The following is a 20,452-nucleotide window of genomic DNA, read 5'->3' on the forward strand; positions in this document are numbered from 1 at the left end:
CTTGTGGGTTTCAGGCTAGTAGTCATCTCCGGTGCTCATCAGAGTGCGCAAGGAGTACTATCTGTCAGTTTTGTTTTTTTCTAAACTTAATTTGACCTTGATACTGATAGTTTTCGAACCGTCAATCAGATCGGCGTCAGCCCATCGATTATTGTGTCGAGTGATTAAATGCAGCAAGCAAGTCATTGCCATAAACCTGCCATGGATCCTCGCAAAATACGGTTAACATAAATAAAAAATCTGCTATGCGCATCCAGGTTCAGAGGAGACTGCTTCCTGAGAACCTCATTGATCTGTAAAGATTCCCTTCCACTCCAATTGATCACCGGAGAAAGTAGTACCTGACGGAGGTGGTGGATCTCGAGGCGGTGTTGACAGTAAACAAAGTGATTGTGCCGTGCCCCTTTTTACATGTGTACGTACAGTACCACTCCACCTTGACAAGAAAAGCTTCCGGTTCCTCGCGTCCTTGCTTGCCACAGCAGGAAAGGCCCCATTTCATCCACTTGCGCAGCCATCCGGGAATTCGTACGAAGAGAAGAATACGGACATTGTGCAGCTACCAAATGTCGAGCAGGAACTCCTCCAGATTTGCACGACGAGGTAGGTGAATGGAAAAGAGCTTTCGCATTTAGTATAACCGGGACGGGTTGTGGCCCCGCCACGGAACCAAGAGGGGGAAACGGTCGCGACGGCTTTGAATTGGACTACGGGGGCAGAAAAATCCCGCACAGCGACGCGCAAAACGAGGGGAAAACTAACTTGGAAGGGGAAGGAAAAAAAAGGGCAGGCAGGCGCACGAGACCCCGTGGGCGAGAACACCTCCTTCCTGTCGTTTGTTCGTCTTCTTTATCTTCACCCCTCCCGGAGATCGCAAAAAATTTCACCGGGTTCTTCTTCTGCTCTTCCCGTTGACGTTCTCGCCACTGCGGCAGCAAACAATTCGAAACCCTCTCCCGCACTCCCCTTCCCTTCCGTGCCTAGGCGGCAAGCGCTTCTTCTCTCCTTTATAACCCAGCGGCCCCTCCCGCGTGAGGCACCGAGGAGGAGGTGGCCAGGTGGGGGTAGAAGAAGAAGAAGAGGGCCGAGCCGAGACGAACCGCGCCGAGCTCTTCTTCCTCCTCCTCCTCCTCCTCCCGGGTTCGTGCCAGGTTTTGGGGAGATGGAGCCGGAGAAGAAGCCGCCGGCGGTGTCCGACCTCGGCGCCTGGGGGATGAACGTCGTCAGCTCCGTCGGCATCATCATGGCCAACAAGCAGCTCATGTCCTCCTCCGGCTACGCCTTCTCCTTCGGTACGTGCCGCCCGCGACCGCGAGAGCCTTCCCTTTCTCTTCCAGATCTAGATCCGCCGCCATGGGTCGTCGCCCGCGGATCTGATGTGCCGTTGTTTTACTCTCTTTTGCGAATGCAGCCACCACGCTGACCGGGTTCCACTTCACTGTCACGGCGCTCGTCGGATGGATCTCCAAGGCCACTGGCTACTCCGCCTCCAAGCACGTCCCTCTCTGGGAGCTCATCTGGTTCTCGCTCGTTGCCAACACGTCCATCACCGGGATGAACCTTAGCCTCATGCTCAACTCAGTCGGATTCTATCAGGTATGCTTATGCTTTATTGCCCGGTGCCGGGCATCGGTGATGAATTTGTTGTCTTGTTGTGTGACTGAATGTGGGGAAACTATTGTGCTTTTGCAGATCTCCAAATTGAGCATGATTCCGGTGGTCTGCTTGATGGAATGGGTACTGAACAGCAAGCACTACACTAGCAAGGTTATATCGGCGGTTGTTGTTGTGGCGGCAGGTGTGGGGATTTGCACTGTCACTGATGTGGAGGTCAATGCCAAGGGGTTCATTTGTGCTTGCGTGGCTGTGTTCTGCACATCACTTCAACAGATTGTGAGCTTCCTTTCTCTTTCTGGATATGATTTATGCATCTACATTCCTGCTTACCTCAATGTTAAATGCAACTTCTAGATACTGTAACTGACAATGTGCCCTCAGATTTTCATTATGTCATTATGAATTTTGTACTAGTTGAAAGTTCTCCGCGACCAATGATGATAAGGTTTAGGTATTATTATTATAGCTGATAAAGACTAACATTAGATGTTTTGGGGGAACAAACTGGATATTCATCATCTGAGGATTGAATGGTTCTGTACTCATTGATGACCTCAATTTCTGGTGCCACTTCTGTTGTACTAGTATGATTGTGAGTTGTGGTAGCACCTGAACCTTGGTGTGGATATTCTAAAGAGGTTAATGAGGCCCATTAAAACTCTGCAGCAAAAAGATCTCAAACACGGGTAATGCTAAGGACACGCCCAATGCTCCAAGGTGTACCATATCTTAAACATGCCACATAAGTAAAAATCTGATGTGGCACCCTATTTAATGAATAAAGAGAGAGGTATGGTATCTTAATCTAGATACAACTCTTAGTGTTGAACCCAAGAGAATTCATAATTGCTCTCTCACAAGACATAATAAATGATAGCATATTTAGATACAACACTCAGATATAAAGCATTGGAGAAGTTGTATCTAAACATGTATTTAATGGATAAGATACAATATAAGATATGATGCATTGGGAGTGCCCTAGTAGTGTGATATATCCATAAAAGCCATTGTAATCGAAACCAACATTTTCATTGTTTCCTTGTAGTATGATTCATGAGTTGAGAAATTGCATCACACATTGTGGATTTGGAGTTCTCTTGATAGATAACTTGTCTGCATTCTTTTGCCTTACATTGTGGAGCTTCCTTGCTACTTATGTCTCCTTTCAAATATCTACAGCTACTTTTGGACTATTTATATTCCTTTTGCTACATCTAGATATGATAATGTATTGCAGGCACTCATAAATGATGACTTAGATACAAAAATTGCTGCTTGGAAGTTTTGGATGTTGATTACAAATCTTAGTAATGCCTCAACATTGTTGATGAAAAAGTTCCATTTATTAACTGAACGCTAATGAGGATCCTTGTTTGCAATTTTATTTTGCATTATTAATATGCATGCAATTTATTAAATTATATTATGTTCTGAGTACTGACACTAATTGTTCTTGTTCCAGACAATTGGCTCTTTTCAGAAGAAGTACAACATTGGGTCATTTGAGCTGCTGAGCAAGACTGCACCAATACAGGCAGTGTCTCTTATTATACTGGGTCCCTTTGTGGATTACTACCTCAATGGGCGATCGCTGTTAGAGTACAGTTTTTCAACAGGGGCAACTGTAAGTTCTCACTTCTGCTGCTCAACTTTCAGTTAATGAAGCTATGCTTTCTATCTTACTACTTTGGATTTGTGCCAATCTTCCCTTGAGTATTAATAGATGTGCTTCATTTATGATATTTACGATTCCTCTATTGGAGTGGATATCCAATCAGCACCCCACTTAATAACTTAGCAATTGTCTTTCTTCCCAATTCAATTGATTCTGAAATGAACCGTGGCCACACTTGTTTTTTTATTGTATCTCGTATGTTTTGTCTAACATTCTTCCTGGAGATTACTGCTTTGTTCTTTGCTTAATTTATGTTACTAGCTAAATGTCCGTGTGGTTGCTACGGATAAATAAATTAGATTGCCCTAACATTCTACGTCTGGTTTTCCTGTTTGGTGCTATGCATAAAAAAATTAGATTGCTCTAACATGTCTAGGTCTTGTAATCATGCTTTGTGCCATGTTTTTAGAAATATTTGCCAAAATTTTGAGATTGTTTCACATGTAAGAAAATGAAAATGGTGGAAGGGCTGCTGCCATCGTTGTACTCTTATAAAGATTGAGTTGGTGGTTGTCCGTTCTCTCCACCAAGATTAATCCTTAGATTGTTGAAAAAAATCACCAGTGTTGCCCACCCATTAGATGTGGTATCACGATTTTTTGATTATGGATGATTGGATTAGTGTATGCTGTGAGATAATGGTTACTTATTTCCTTATTCAAGATTCTGTTCACTCCACCAGGACTACTCCTTCGATTGTAAGAAAGTTACGTTATTGCCCATCCATTATGTGGCAGATAAAACGTATCACATCTCTTGATTATAGGTGATTGCATTGGTATTTATTGGGAGATACTTATTTTGGGTGATATGAGCGCGCAGGCATTTAAACAATTCCTTTATATTTTCAAAATGCCGTAGCAATGCACGTGCATTTTAAGCTAGGAGTGAAGATATGAGTCGTGCACATGCTAAACTGTGGTTTGCTGTTAGCTACAACAGTATTTCTAGCGTGCCGTTATAAATGCAGTTCTTCATTCTGTTTTCCGTTTTACTCATCACGTGGCTCTGGCTGGACGCAGTTTCTATATGTTCTAACAATCTCCATCCTTTTACAGTTCTTCATACTGCTTTCATGCTCCTTGGCTGTCTTCTGCAACATGAGCCAGTACCTCTGCATCGGCCGGTTCTCCGCAACTTCTTTCCAGGTCCTAGGCCACATGAAAACCGTGTGCGTGCTGATCCTCGGCTGGATTCTGTTCGACTCGGCTCTCACCATCAAGAACATATTGGGGATGCTGCTCGCCATCATGGGCATGGTAGTCTATAGCTGGGCCATGGAGTCCGAGAAGAAGGCCACCGCGCTGATCCCGCGGAACAAGAGCGACATGCTGGATGGGGAGGATGTGCCCCTGAAGTCCAGAACGAGCGGCCTTCCCGCCTCCGACCTTGACCTTGACCTGGAGGAAGGTGGCCCAACAAAGAGCTAGCCGGTCACCATTATTTATTCCTTTCTTCTTGGTTCTTTTGTACGTGTTTAATCTGCATTGTCCGCGAGTCCTCGAAGCCATCGACACTTGTGTTAATTTTGCCCCTTGCTGGGGGTTATCTCATCATAGGTGATGAGGACGATCCCCGGCCGGTCTCGACGTAGATGACCGCTTAGAAAATTCGTCAGGGCCAATATAGGCCGGAAGCCATGTCAATTCATGATGGCGTGTTGTTATAGATGACAATACTTATAATGGAATACAGATGTTGCCCCGTTGTAGGATCCGGTGGGTGCTTGGAATTATTATTCTCCCCTAAGCGCTCGCTGTCCTCTTTTGCCGTAGGGATCGTGGTTTCCCCGCACCATGAGTGGCATGGGTGTCGTGCGCTCTATCGGAGCCGGGGTCGCCGTTGCCGGCCTCACATGGGATGCGATGATATGGGTGGGAAGACGGTGGCAGCAACGTGGCTGTCGGCGACAACGAGCACGTGGACGGCGGTCGGCGACGCTGCCGCCGGCCCAACGAGGAAAGCCGGAACCAGTCAATCATCAGAATATACCCTTTCACCGTTTGCAATTAGTTTCAGACTATCAGTTTGTTTTGTCTGGAGTATGTCATCTGATATTTTATTCACTGATGATGGGCTGATGGCATCATCAGACTCCAAAGGGCAATACTCCTCTCAGCAGGGAATCAATCAAAGCAAAAGAGAAACTGGATCTTTGAAAAGGTCCCGGCGACAAACTCAGGATCGTCTGATCCCCGTAACGTTGGATGCCCACAATCCAGTTGTTGGACAGTACCAAATGGCACGTCAATATTCGGGTGCCTTTCCGACGGAAAGCGGTCGCAGAGGAGATTGGATTGTGTTCCGGTTTCTGGACGTGGTCGTCTCGGGGCCTAGCAGTACCGGTGGAGACGCTTCTATACAGCGAGGAGGAGTGCTGTGAATCCCACTATCACGTTTTTCCTCGGTGAAACAGTTTTTCAAGGTGCCAGCTCAGTTCTATTTTTTCTGTCAAAATATACTCCCTCCGTCTAGACGTTTTTTAGTCATAGATACATCCATATTTAGGTACATTTGAAACACTTAATATGAGACGGAGGAAGTATATCTGAACCTCAATTCTATAATAAGTGGTTTACCACGGGTCCTAAATTCGGCTGAACTCGTCTGACTGATGGGCGTGGCACATTGATTATTTACTGCCATGTCTGCAGTGTCACGAACATTGGATAACTCATTGAAGAAAAATTCACAAACATCTTTGCTTCCTTCCTCTTTCTCTTTCGGCATCCATTTCCCCTCATCTCCAGTTATCCGGCGACTTGAAGGCAACTACAAGGTGACAACAACGGTGGGTAGCTCCGGAGAGGAGAGCTCGGGCGGCCGACGTTGACTAGTTGGCACGGGGTCTCCGTCAAGATGGCCCCAGCACTATGACGCCTTGATGATCCTCCTCCGCGGTACGATATGAGTTAAACCCTAACCCCATCTTGTTGCCATTTTGATTATTGTCATTTCAATAAATTTCATAGGGTCTCACATCTTCATTTTCTGATTCAAAAGACCCCAGATGGTACCTACTCTTCCAGCTCATCGTATGCAGCCAGTTCTATGGTCCTAGCCCTAGTTCTTAGCCGAAAAGTGTGGAATGCTCACGGCGAACCGAATTGCAAATTGTTCTACATAACTGGATCCTCATGGTATAGACCCGGTGTGAGAGGATGCACTCATGACACAATCTGACGATCTGCATGGGCCCCATAAGCTAACTCACATCTCTTTATGGACCGCCCTTGTCACCAATAAGGTGTGTCGGCTTGTGCACTATTGAGCCAACAATTATCCCCGACCGCGTCCAATCAGGATACCTTTGTGTTGTTGAAATGTGACGGGCTCAAACCCAAGCGAAGTAGTAACCTCGTTTGCGCCATGTGGAATGTGTGGAAAGGGCTGAACTGTCACATGGAGCTGAACCGTCACATTTGCGCATGAGAAAGACCTTCAATAATTTCTTCTTGTTGTTCTAGTTGACTTTATTGTGTTCATGTAATGGACAACAGGGTAACCTGATTAGAAGGTTACTTACATTTTTTTAAGTTTAAAATAGGAAGTGGATGAAAACATGTCAAGTAATGGCATTACTTGACGACTTGAATAGAACCGCTGAACCGTTCAAATATAATGAAACAAAAACAGTCACCAAAGAAGAAATTGATGGAAAAAAAGGCTAACAAATACACACTCTCCTTCATGACTAGTGTATAACGATCTTATTTTTCCTCACGAACGCACAAGAAACTTTGCATATCTTTACATTGGAGAGTGTATCCCAAGTTCTCCTCAAGTTAGTAAGAAATTAACACATACGCGATCCACCTTCATTTCGCAGTATGTGTTAATTTCTCATCAAATTTCCTCTATATTTGTCCTACATTAAGACCATTCAAAAAAATGGAAGTTCATGATAAGGTACAAAAGACATCTTAGTCATCGTTTGTCATCTTTAGCAATTGGTGCCTAGAATTCGAAAGAAGGAAATCATTAGCATTCAATGGGGGAGATTGAGGGGAAATTAATTAGAGGGAAGAGACACGCTCTCGTGCTCGTGCGGTGTTGTATGATTGTATCACGTTGTCCTATAAAGTATCCCACGTTTTGCAGTTCTCACCGTCCGTCACCCGGTGCCAAAGTTTCCCCTCTTCGCTTCAAGTTCTAGATAAGAGACGCTGAGACGGTCGCAACCCCCCCCACCCCCCCCACCCCCACCCCACCCACACCCGGTGGTGCCATCCCATCTCCATACTCCTCTCCGCGTCCCCCCACTAAAACTCCCACCCCCTTAACCCCCAAGCCATGGCGGCCTTCCACCCCCTTGTCGCCTCGCGCGTCCACCTCTCCCCGCTCCTCCCCGCCGCCGCTGGCCCCGCGGCGGCGGTTGCGGCCGGGCTGTCCTTCCACCGGCGCCGCTTCTCTGCCATCGTCGCCGCGGCGACCGCCCCCACGGCGACGGAGTTCGACTTCAAGGCGTACATGGGGGAGCGGGCGGTGGCCGTGAACCAAGCGCTGGACGCGGCCATCCCGGCCGGCGAGCCCCCCGCCGCGCTCCACGACGCGATGCGGTACGCGCTGCTGGCTGGGGGCAAGCGCGTGCGCCCGGCCCTGTGCCTGGCCTCCTGCGTCGTGGTCGGTGGGCGCGAGGCCTGGGCGATGGCCCCCGCCGCCGCGGTGGAGATGGTGCACACCATGTCGCTCGTCCACGACGACCTCCCCTGCATGGACGACGACGACCTCCGCCGTGGCAAGCCCACCTGCCATGTCGTGTACGGCGAGCCCATCGCCGTGCTCGCGGGTGACGCCCTGCTCTCGCTCTCCTTCGGGCATATGGCCAGCATGGACTCCTACCCTCCCGACGTCGACCCCGAGAAGCACCCTGCTCGCGTCGTCCGAGGCATTGGGGAGCTCGCGCGATGCATCGGATCAGAGGGCCTCGTCGCCGGCCAGGTCATCAGATTCTATTCGATTTCGTCATATATAAAGTGCACAATACAGAATGTGCTAATTTTGTGAATCGTATGCCTTCCTAAGAAGGGAAATTTGCATAGGTATCTGTATACAGTTGCATTAGAAACTGAAATTATCCATAACAAAGACCGTGCTGTAAAAGTTTGTATGATGTTTCTGGAAACTGACTCTCTACTTTTGGTCAGGTTGTTGATCTTGAGATGACTGGCTCAACTGAGACTGTACCCCTTGACCGCCTTGAGTACATTCATCTCCACAAGACTGCTGCATTGCTTGAGGCGTCTGTGGTTATTGGTGCAATCATAGGGGGTGGGTCGGATGAGCAGATTGAGCGGTTGCGAAAGTATGCTAGATCAATAGGGTTGCTGTTCCAGGTGGTTGATGACATACTTGATGTCACCAAGTCATCAGAAGAACTAGGGAAGACAGCAGGGAAGGACTTGGCAAGCGACAAGACAACATACCCAAAGTTATTAGGGTTGGAGAAATCAAGGGAGTTTGCAGAGAAGTTGCTTTGTGATGCAAAGGAGCAACTTGCAGATTTTGACAAAGAGAAGGCGGCACCGCTGTTGTACTTGGCCAATTATATTGCCTATCGGCAGAACTGAGGTGATGGTGACTCTGTTGTTCATTGTTGATTTGTAACTTTGTAAGATCGCGAAGTTTGGGATTTCAGGAATATCCAGAGTTCTTCGTCTGATATATACTAGCTGTAGTTTTCTACCTTGTTGTCATGAGAATAGTTAGTTGACAAATGTCATATTGGGATATTTTGTTGACAGATATCAATGTCCCATTTAGATATTCAAAACATTATAATGGTAATCAGCCTTTATGCCTATAGTTTCTGGATGATAACCGATCGGTTGATTTCTAAAGAGTAACATTTTGTTTGTTTTCTTTTTATGACAATTGCATGCATTGCATTGTTGCTATGCTCCTTGCACTCCTGTAGGCTAAATGTTCGGCAACAAAGAGCATGTTCAAATAATTTTTTCTCTCTATTTTTGGTGAATTGAAATTATATTTGTTATTTGAACATGTCTGAATGGTTTAGTGAAACCAGTTTTATTCTTTACCACCAATGCATATGGAAGATCCTGTTGACTTACAACTGTACGGAGCCCTCCGACTGTGTACCATGCTTGTTGCAGAATTTGTAACCAACTTTTAGGCCAGTAGTGGCACACAGCTGCAGGTGTTCAACACATGCACGACGCTTAGCGTGCAATAAAATAAAAGACACATGCTAGCTGCCATTACTTATTTTTTAATCACTGATTTTTCTTTGCGAATGAAAACAAGCTAGGAGAAGAATGTTTTGTATTCTGTGGTTATATCAGGTCCCTTTACCTTTCATGGGACTGTAAGTTTTCTTGACTGAAAGAGTGAGCTAGTCTCTACTCTAGATTTCTGTGTTGAAACAATGTTAATCATTTCATTTAAATTGATCAATGTTTCCAATTACATAAGCTTTTCCATGCCTGGGATATCGGTATGTAATCGTTATCTTGCCTGCTTGCCACGTCTTGACATAATTGTCATTCGGTTTTATTAGGTTGATAGAAGAATCCAAGCAAAGATAGTATGTGTCTTAACACCTCTGTTTACGGAAAAAAACAGGGATGGAATATCAGATGCATGCATCTGGTTCTTGTATCTGATAAAATTAGGCTATGACGTATTTAAGTATTTCTGCTATATTGTTGTATTGATGAAGATTAAATATAGAGCATGCTTTACCTGTTCGTATATGTACATTGCTGGGGCTGGATAAGCATGCTAATTAGTTGCTTGATGGTGACCGATGACCTTTCATGTGAATGTATAAGACTTCTCGTGTGGCCATGCGTATGAATTCTGCCTTTTTTTATTGATTACCATAGTTTTCTGCTCATGTCTATTTCCCCAATATAATCGTGTACAACTGTTCTGTTCTTATGTCCTTACATGAGATGACTTTATTGACTGAAAGAGTGGATTTCAATGGAAGATCTGTTTATGAAATATTCATTTCGTTAGGGAAGTGGAGCAAAGGTTTTGAACTGCCTGATGCAAAATGCTTGTTGCTGCAGCATTACTCTCACATGACATTTCATAGTTCATACTGCTGCTTGAATCCAAGGGCATTTACCAGGCAACTGAAATTTGATCTGGTAGTAGCAATAGCCGTTGACATTGAACAGCAACACCTGCATAAGGCCTCCGGTACAGATGCCAACAGGACCTTGAGCAAGTGTTCTGTCGCCATGAAGCTGGCAAGCTGCAGGCGAATCACAGGTTCTTTCTTCGATTTTTCCATTTTGGCTCCTGTTAGTTTGCTATTCAAGATTGGCGCCCAGATTTCTTACTGTTCTTGTCTCTCTTGTCTTGATCTCATCCTTTTCATTTGGAGGTTTTTGTTCGATTCAGATTTCAGAAGCACCAGCGGGAGCGGGGTACCCGCTGTACGTTCCCTGTCCTGTGCACGCTGGTTGATTCTGTGGCCAACTTGTTCAGTGGACTCCGTACATAGATTCAGACTGTTGGAACTGAACACGAGCCTGTCATATTTTTCACACGATTTTGTTCGATTCAGAAGCACCAGTGGGGCACACGCTGTATGTTCCCTGTCCCAGGACGCCTGTGCACGCCGGTTGGTTGTGCGGTCAACTTGTCTGTAAACTCCGTACACAGTTTCAGATTGTTGGAACTGAACAGCATAGGTGAGCGTTTCATATTTCTGCACGGTTTTGTTCCATCTCTTTTAACACCGACAATCCTAAGAAAAAACAAACCGACAACCATTTTTTTTAGGGGACAATCCAACCGTGTGAGAAAAAAAGACGAATCGCGAGCTAGGCAAGTCCAGCAGTTCCCCTAAAATGTATGCCCTATATCTCAAAATAGGGGACTCTCTTAAACATTTTCTCCCCTAAAAATTGTTCGACTCCAACAGTTCCCCTAAAAGATCTCCCCTATTCTATTTGAAACCTAACGGTTACCTCTCCAACGGCTAATTTTTAAACGGCCGGATTTCTAACGGCTAGTTTTTGAATGGCTGGATTTCTAACGGCTAGTTTTTTTTAATCTATATATACAGATCAGCTCGCTCTCATATCTCTCACACTCTTGCTTCTGCCTCCTCTTTTACTTCGCTTTCACCATATCTCTTGCATCTTTCCACAACAAAATGAGTCGCCGCCGAAGCTTGGCACGTCAATTTTGCGAAGATTCCTCGTCTGATGATGAGGATCTCATGATGGTTGCAGTCATAGCCGAGGAAGAATAGGCGGGGTTGGATGCTCCGCGCCATCGAGGTTCACTTTCAGGACGACGTTCTCTTCAACGCGAATTTGCGGAACGCTTTCAGTGTCTCCACAAAGACTATTTTGCTGTGAATTGTACCTTCAACACAAGGATGTTTCGCAATAGGTATGTAACCGGTGCAATTTTGTTTATTTTCCGTCATACTAGTCGCCCTTCATGTCTAATTTAAGTTTTTCGTACCAGGTATAGAATGCACCGTCCTCTTTTTCTCACAATAGCAAGAGCTCTAGAGGAACATGATAGCTATTTTTCCTTGAGAAGAAATTGTGCCGGTACTCCTGATTTACATCCTTATCAAAAGTTGACCTCCGCATTTAGAATCCTAGCTTATGGGATATCAGCTGATGGTACTGATGAGTATTGTCGGCTAGCAAAGTCTACTGCTTTAGATAACCTTAGATCATTTGTGCGTGCTGTGATCGAGGTCTTTGGTGGTCGCTACCTGAGATCTCCAAATGCTGAAGATACTGCTAGCTTACTTGCAATTGGAGAGCAAAGGGGATTCCCCGGTATGCTCGGAAGCATCGACTGCATGCATTGGCCGTGGAAACATTGTCCTAGTGCACACAAAGGTTTTTTTGTTGGCCATAATCGTGTACCCACAATCATTCTTGAAGCCGTTTGCTTCACAAGACCTTTGGGTCTGGCATTCGTTCTTTGGTTTACCAGGATCCCATAATGATATAAACGTTCTTCACCGTTCACCTGTGTTTGCGAATCTAGCTAAAGGGCATGCTCCAGAAGTGAATTATACCATCAATGGTCACAACTACAACATGGGGTATTACCTTGCAGATGGCATATATCCGCGATGGGCCACATTCGTGAAGACAATTCCAAATCCGACAACTGAAAAAAATAAACATTTTGCACGATGCCAAGAAGCTTGTCGGGAGGATGTTGAACGAGCCTTTGGAGTTCTGCAAGCTCGTTTTGCCATTGTACGTGGACTAGCAAGGTATTGGGATTTGGAAACACTCGGAGAAATCATGACAGCTTGTATCATCCTGTATAACATGATAATAGAAGATGAGCGTGAAAGTCATGTAGACTACCGATCTCAGAACATGGGAGAACTGGTGATACCTTCTCGTGAAGAGGCAGCTACGTTGACTCAGTTTCTTCAAGCTCACAACGCTATTCGAAACAAAGAAGTTCATTGTCAGCGTCAAGTTGATCTAGTTGAGCACTTGTGGCAGATCCGTGGAATGATGTAGTTTTAATAAGTGGTAGCAATAATGTAGTGTATGAGATTTCTAATATGTTTTTAAATCACGGTGGGGTGTAAACGGTGACTGTATCATTTTCTACATAATGCAATGTTACTCTCGTAATGCACATCTAGCAAAATTGCAACAATTTCATCTATTTCTTCCCTTCTTCTATTTCTCATCTCTTTCTCCCTCTCCACCTATTTCTTATCTCTTTCTCCTCTCCCTCTCTGCTTTCCTCTCCTTTCTTCTCCACAGAACACCCCGCCCGCGGCCTGCGCCTCTTCCTCTCCCTCTTCCCCACCGAGCAGACCACCTTGTTGGCCGCCGCATCTGGCCGCCGGGCCCCCTGATGGCCGGCTGGCCGCCCCCGCCCTCTGCTGGCCGCCGCATCTGGCCGGCGCCACCCCTTGCGTGCTGGCCGCCGCCTCCCGCATCTGGCCGCTGCCGCCCCCCTTCGCGTGCTAGCCGCCGCGCCCGCCTCTGGTTGCCGCCCCTCGCGTCTGGCTCCGGCCGGCTCATGGCGGGAGAAAGGAGAAGGAGGGTGCCAGGCTCGTTTTGGCGGGAGGGATTGTCCCGGGCGTGGATAGGGGAGGCCTCCGCCTCCCCGATCTGTAGGGGAGAAGAACTGACGGATCGGGGACGCCGATTTTTCGGGGGCTCGATAGGGGAACTGCTGGAGACACGTTTTTGCGTTTTCTCCCCTAAAAACGTTATCGGGGAGGTTATTGGGAGCTGCTGGACTTGCTCTTAGTCTACAATTGGTAGTAAGTACAGAGTCAGCTTTCACCATGTAGATAGAAGGAGGGAGGGGTGGCTTCCCTCCTTTTAAAGAAAAAGAAAACCATCACGGAAATTATGGAAACACTTTTATATGTAATTAATATTTGTGAAAAAAAATATGAATCTACACAAGATTTCAATACAATGAACCCACATGATTTCGTTTCTGGATCCACCATCCGCAGAGCTAAAGCCAGAAGGCCTGAAATAGTGAAGGTAGGGGTTCGAGTCAGGGTGTGCAAAACCGAACCGTAACCAAAAACAGATCCAAAAAAAACAGAACCAACAGAAAATTCGGTTTTTCGGTTTTTGGTTCTGGTTTCGGTTAGCCAAATAGCTAATTGTTGGCTCTTCGGTTAATTCGGTTTAAAACATAAATTAAATCGGTTAACCGAACATAACCGAAAACATTTCGTTTGTGTTGTGTTTCAGTACCGGTGGACGTCTCGAATTATTAATTAAAATAGAGACACTATACTCAGTTGCACCGATCTCAGATGCACCGTGCTTCCTTTTAAAGACATCCATTCGTTGCCCCTCCTTATCTCCCACCAATGTGGGACTAAACATTCTTGCCTACATGTGTACCACGACTGCGAGACCACGATCGCGAGCGCATGGGCTAACTGATTGCTAGCACAAATATTCAGGCCGAGAGACGATGGCCCAATTCAATTGCTCTCATGAGAGTCCCCTAAACAAAATTGCTCCCACGAGAGGGGCCCATGCGGGCACACGTCCTGTGTCATGGATCAAATGTGACGAGGCGGGGCAAGCCCCTATTTGTGAAAATCGGACTGGTGAGGCTCTCGTTTAAGGTTTTTACTATTAAAACCGCAGGTTCACACCATCTGTTTTTTTAACATATAAAATAATATATTTTTGGTCATAAATGCTGCAACAAAGATAAAAATGTAATGCGATGTAAAATGTGCGTCTTGTTTCTTCTTCTTTTTATGGCATCTTTCATGTTTACACAAGGTGCCGGAAAGCCCAGCCCAACTGGCAGCACCATCCAGTTGAAATAAAGGTCCAAGAACAGGCCTGATGGTGTGTAGTCTTTTCCGTAATATTATGCAAGAGATGGTGACCCAGGTGCAGCCTCGTCGGGTATGCGCTTTGACGCAAAATATTTTGGTGCTGGTCTGCGTTTTTCCTTTTTCAGCCAAATTGCTACCACGGAGTAAATTCTTGCTTGATTGCTAAGATTAGTTGTACTCCCTCCGTTTTTAAATACTTGTCGTTGTTTTAGTGCAAACTTACACTAAAACAACGACAAGTCAAGTATTTAGGAACGGAGGGAGTAGTACGTACGTATTCAATATGATTGATTGCTACAAGAGTCGATGCATCTTGTTTTTTCAGTGTCTTTCACAGGTATACTGTAATAGAGTTGGTGCACTTCGCTTCGGTAGTTTACTTGGAACAAATTAGAACATGTGCACAAAAATGTGTGTTGCTTGAAAATTCGTGTCAACTTTGGTTATTTTTGTTATAACCGAAATTTAACCGACCCATATTTTCACTATTTTTATATGAAACAGTGTTAACTGAAATATATAAACCGAACTAACCGAGAAACCATATAAACCGAAACACACCCTGAGGTTCTAGACTGGCACAGTGGCACTGCTTGCTGTGCTGTAATCCCGCCGTGGACTTCACGCACGACCGACCGACCACGCTATCCCCAACAAGCTTTGTTCGTGTTGTTGGCACAGCTGCGACTCCGCCCTGGCCCTCGGCGGCATCGGGCAGCGCACAAGGTTCACTGGTTCACGCTGATCCGCTGCGGATGTATAGGCCATCCTAGCCCATGTTAAACCAAAAGCCATGACCGCACTCCTCTGTTTTTCCCTTCTCTGGGTCTATTTTTCGGGTCTCAAGCCTTCGTCCTCTCCTATAGTCCTATGATCCAGCCAGGTTAGCCAAGCAGGATGATACTATTACTCAACCTTTTCTTGTTTGTCTATTTTATAGTTCGACTAACTAATTTTTTTCATAAGTTTTTTCACTAGTTTCATATGAAACAGTCAAAGAAGTTCAACATAGCACCGTTCATCAACCATATATTTAGCCTAAACTAGCCCTGCTGTTCTGATATGCATGATCGATCTTGAGCATAGATTTTCCGAATTGTAATTGGGATCATCACTATCTACTCCGGAATGCATTTACATTTGAAAACAACCTGCAGTAACATGATATCCAGGTCTCTTTTGTCAACAACGTAAACGTGGATATGGCTGGGAGATGAGATGAAGGATGCATTGATTTACTCAGAAATGTTCACAGGTACTTGCATTGCTTCACAACAGACAGATCAAGCCACTTCATTCAACACCCTGAAATCATACTTTAGACGCACACAAATGTCTTCACGATAACTCCCAAGCAAAACCATCGGATGCCGGTTACACAAGATAACCATCGGATGCATAATTTATTATCACACCACAAGCACGTGATTCAGATACGTGCTTCAGCTAGCAAGGAAAAACAGTACTAATAAGTCTATGCCTTCCTGCAAACGTCTCCCTCGCATACGTACCCAGCTGGGGCAGCCTCAGCATCATGCCCCTTCTCCTCCTCGCCCTTCTTTTTCTCACCCAGCGCGCACGAAGTGTGCAGATCAAAATCGCATTCCGCACAGTAGTAGGACCAAGAATTGCCCATTTCATCACAACCGTCACAGCCAAATGGCCTGCGGTGGCGTGTCAGAACGAGCTCATGCTCCTCATGCAGCTCATGCTTCAGCTTCTCAGGCCACCCTTTTGCCATCTCATCGATATTCTTCTCCAGCTCCTGGATCTTCTCCTCAGTGAATGGAAATGCGTCGGCACCATGGACTGCAAGTGGGGCTTTCGCATCTGTGTTGACCGTCTTCCCACTGGGACCGATGGCAACAAGAGAAGGGATCCCACGGATTTTGAACATCTTCTTTAAGTACGCCTTCCTTTCATCTTCCAAGGGAAGGGCAAGCCATGGCATGCCAGAGAAGAAGTCATCGAAGGAGCTCTGGTCCCTGTCGCTAGAGATGAAGACAATCTCAAAGTCACTATTCTTTTCCTTGATCTTGTTGTATACATCGACAAGTGTAGGCAGGAAGGCTCGGCATGGTCCACACCATTGAGCTGAAAAGTAAAGGAGGACAGTCTTCCCAACAAGTTGTGACACAGGAACCTGGCACAGTACATCACAAAGTAGATTTTAGTCTTATACTCATCACACACCTAGACAAGTACAACACATCAATTTTTTTGTAAGACAATCTCAACCAAGCATTTAGTATAACTGTAACAGGAGGTGAAACTATCATAAGCTAATTGTCAGTGAATTAGAAACAGCAGTTTACTACACACACTAAGAACACACTCAATTGGTCAATCCAAGCACGGCCTTAGTCTACCTTATAAATTGCTCTATGAATACCATCAGTTGGGAACAGCCGAACAGGAGTTTCAGACCTAATTTTCCTTTGTTCCTGGGTCCTAGCAGTAGAATTCGGCCATTCTACTTCATGCATATAATAGTTCCTATACTAGCCCTTCAAACTTGTATTTTTTAACAGCTCACAAATGGCCATACTTCTACATAATTTGTGTCAAGTGGGTGTGTGTGTGCCATAGCATGTGCTACATCTGAGTATTTTTTTTCATTTTTTTGGAAAATACCGAGACAAGTAGCCAGAAGTGCAAAATAATTTGGAAGGAGAATCTCAACCAAATTTCTGTCAGTACCTTAAGTTGGAACAGATGAACAGAAAGTTTGACCTCATTTTTCTTCTTTCAAGGGCTCTAGCAGTATATTGTGTCCATTCTATGGTGTACATATAGTTGCCATACTAAAGTCCTTCCAATTTATCTTTTTTGTACAGCTCATAAATGGTCATTTTAAATAAATATGGTACGATTAAAGTGTGCTTGTTATACCATGTGCTACATCTAGCTATTTCCAATTTGGAAAGGTTGAGATGACCAAACTAGAATAGGCTGAGAGCGCAACTATTGCAGAAGAACCTTCATTCAATTTTTACAAGCTCGTAACATACTGAAGATCCCCGGGCAAATACGCAGGTGAAGAATTTTTAATCACAAAAATAAAAACGGGATATTTCTATTCTTCACAACAGGGCATGAATGTCAACATCTTTACTTCAGTGCTATAATCTGAGGTAACACCCATAATTTGCCACATGTTACTTCAAACAGAACTTAGCTTTGACCAATTATCTAAACAAGATTTGAGTCAACAAAATCAAGCATACGTAAGACATACCTTTGCTCCATCTTTCCCGATGACAAAGTCTAAATCACCAGTGACCAGAAGGGACTGCAAAGTCTGTGACTCTGCTTTAGCCCTTGCCTTCTCAGCAAGAATTTCCAGCTTCTCTGCATTGAAGGGGAACCCCTCCCATGACTCCACACCATTCTCTTCAATTATGTCCGCAATATTGCTATTCAGTGTCTTTCCATCAGGACCAATCAGCACAAGTGTAGGAAGATCATTAAGCTCAAAGTAACTGACCAGCTTCTGACACATCTTGTCACCCTGAGGAATGGCGAGCCAAGGCATGTTTTGAAAACTCTCATTGAACGATGCCTCATCGTTGTCCATGGATACAGCTACAACTTCAAACTTTTTCCCCACTTCTTTGAGTTTCCCATATATCTTGGCAAGCACTGTGGTAAATTCCTCAACTGGACCATAACCACTCACCACAAAGCACAAACCAACATATTTCCCCTCAAGATCAGAGATGGGTACCTGGGCACAAGTAACACAAACAGAACAGATAAGAACATATGCATCAGTAAAATCAGGAATACACACTAAAGAAATGTGGACAATAAGTTACCTTGTCCCCCTTGTTTGAAATTAAGTAGTCACGAGTCGGTGCACTAAGCACACTATGAATAGTTTGATTATCCTTAGCTGCCTTTTCTTGTTCCTTCAATTCATTGATCCTCTCAGGTGTAAAAGGATAAGCATCTATTCCATACTCACTCACAAACTCGACTCCATCTTCAGTACAAACTTTACCAGTTTTTGCATCAAGGATGACAAGGTGTGGAATACCGCGGACCTGAAACCGCTCATCAAGGCTTTTACGACCTTCAGAGTCAGTGAAGGGGACTGCCAACCACGGCATCTTAGCAAAGTAGGCATTGAATGCTTCCTCATCCTGATCACCTGAAACAAAGACCACCTCAAAGCTCTTGCCCTGTGAGGCAAGCTCTTTGTATGCCTCTATAAGCTTCGGTGTGAACCGCCTGCATGGCGGGCACCATGAGGCCGAGAAGTAGAGGGCCACAGTGCCTGCCTCAATGCTGCTGATCTTCACCTGAAGGAAGACAAAAGGGAACAGTCACAGAGCAGTTCAGGTTGAGCTACTACATTCTGACCTGTAAGAACATGTTGGCTTGGCTACGCTTATTTTCATTCACATCATTTAATTGCCTCTTATATTGCTTTTGTTTACAGAAATTTACATATTCCGATGCACAATATCTTCGCATGCCCCAACCTGATAAAAGGTAACCATTTTTGGTCCACCTAATATGTGATATATATCTGGTCACAGTACCAAACCTTGACCAGTTTCCATCACCTTTGGATGAATTTACTATACTTTCCCATCAAATCTTTTCATAATGACAGATCATAACTACAGCCTGCCCTTATTTTCCAATACTAATGTTATGGTACAGATATTGCTAACTATCATGCACGAGACAAGATTGAGCTATCCTATTCCCAGAAAAACATTTCCTTATATATTAAATTTCTATCCATAAAAAGAGAAACACGATGTTACTTTTACACAAGCATTGCAGCTATTTCAAGTTAGTACAAGCAAATCACATACCACTTATATCAGCATAGATGAAATCTGATAATCGATTGACGGTGATCAAGCCCAACGGTTAGCTCTACTTTATATTCTATAAAATTCATTGAAAAAGAAAAGCCCTCACATCTTTCTTTCTTTTCCGAAACATGAAAGAGGAAAACCCCTATCAAGCACAAGACAAGATTGAACTATCCTATTCCCAGAAAAACATGTCCTTATACATTAAATTTCTATCCATAAAAGAAAAACACGATATTACTGTTACACAAACATTGCAGCTATTTCAAGGTACGAGCAAGCAAATCACAAATCACATACCACTGATATCAGCATAGATGAAATCTGATAATCGATTGACAGTGATCAAGCCCAATTGTTCGCTCTACTTTATATTCTAGTATAAAATTCTTTGAAAAAGAAAAGCCCTCACATATTTCTCTCTTTTTTCCGAAACATGAAAGCGGAAAGCCCCTCTCGTCTTATTTGCACCTTGCTGTTGATAACACAGCTCGAATTACAAGTCCACAAATTTTTTTAAAAAAACTAGGGAGATGCAAGATATCTGCACAAAGAGTGGCCAGCATCGAGCAAAATAGAAGGGTCTAATCGCTAAATCGCAGAAGCATACAAGCATATAGGGCCGGAAAAGAGGGGAGAAAGGAGCAGACCTGCTCGCCGGAGTTGCGGACGAGGTAGTCCCTCTCACCGGCAGTGAGGATGGCCCCGACGCCGCCGTCTGTGGTGGATGCCGCTGCCATCCGGCGCCTTCGGTCTTGGATGGAGGGTAGTGGACTACAAGCGGAGGAACGGAGACGGAGCGGCTCGAGGTCGTGGTGATTGTCCCGTTTGGTTTGGAAGGGAAATTCGGTGTCCAATTGGTGTTAACGGTGGGTTTATAGAGCAAACTACGGGTGGTGGACTCACGGTCTTCGTTGGTTCCGTTTGCTTGGGGCCAGATACAGATGCTTTCTTAGCATGGAAGATTTGCGCAAAAGCACACAGTTTCTTCCTCCAATGTTTTGTTTTTTCTCGAAGATA

At 44.9% G+C, this 20,452-nt stretch overlaps 3 protein-coding genes and 2 long non-coding RNA genes across 5 annotated transcripts; 3 read left to right on the forward strand and 2 right to left on the reverse strand.

Annotated features, from left to right (window-relative positions):
* Positions 1-737: 737 nt before the first annotated feature.
* LOC100840705 (UDP-rhamnose/UDP-galactose transporter 2) lies at positions 738-5,027 on the forward strand. The gene is made up of 5 exons (XM_003562776.4): positions 738-1,292; positions 1,412-1,596; positions 1,693-1,893; positions 3,083-3,244; positions 4,354-5,027. The coding sequence occupies exons 1-5, from the start codon at positions 1,163-1,165 to the stop codon at positions 4,723-4,725; spliced, it is 1,050 nt and encodes a 349-aa protein (XP_003562824.3). The 5' UTR covers positions 738-1,162; the 3' UTR covers positions 4,726-5,027.
* A 2,561-nt stretch (positions 5,028-7,588) lies between these two features.
* On the forward strand, positions 7,589-9,100 carry LOC100841309 (geranylgeranyl pyrophosphate synthase, chloroplastic). The gene is made up of 2 exons (XM_003562778.3): positions 7,589-8,236; positions 8,443-9,100. Exons 1-2 carry the CDS (start codon positions 7,589-7,591, stop codon positions 8,863-8,865), a joined length of 1,071 nt encoding a protein of 356 aa, XP_003562826.1. The 3' UTR covers positions 8,866-9,100.
* Positions 9,101-11,248: 2,148 nt separating this feature from the next.
* LOC112270062 lies at positions 11,249-12,741 on the forward strand. The gene is made up of 2 exons (XR_002962373.1): positions 11,249-11,671; positions 11,750-12,741. It is a non-coding gene; the product is annotated as an uncharacterized LOC112270062 (long non-coding RNA).
* LOC112270061 lies at positions 12,293-13,655 on the reverse strand. Its single transcript, XR_002962372.1, has 2 exons — positions 12,653-13,655; positions 12,293-12,573 (listed from the first exon to the last, which is right to left on the reverse strand). It is a non-coding gene; the product is annotated as an uncharacterized LOC112270061 (long non-coding RNA).
* A 2,152-nt stretch (positions 13,656-15,807) lies between these two features.
* Positions 15,808-20,350, reverse strand: LOC100841918 (probable nucleoredoxin 1-2). The gene is made up of 4 exons (XM_003562780.4): positions 20,083-20,350; positions 18,419-18,904; positions 17,839-18,327; positions 15,808-16,743 (listed from the first exon to the last, which is right to left on the reverse strand). The coding sequence occupies exons 1-4, from the start codon at positions 20,170-20,172 to the stop codon at positions 16,075-16,077; spliced, it is 1,734 nt and encodes a 577-aa protein (XP_003562828.1). The 5' UTR covers positions 20,173-20,350; the 3' UTR covers positions 15,808-16,074.
* Positions 20,351-20,452: the final 102 nt, after the last annotated feature.

The sequence above is a fragment of the Brachypodium distachyon genome, chromosome 1, assembly GCF_000005505.3.
Source record: "Brachypodium distachyon strain Bd21 chromosome 1, Brachypodium_distachyon_v3.0, whole genome shotgun sequence".
Taxonomy (NCBI): domain Eukaryota; kingdom Viridiplantae; phylum Streptophyta; class Magnoliopsida; order Poales; family Poaceae; genus Brachypodium; species Brachypodium distachyon.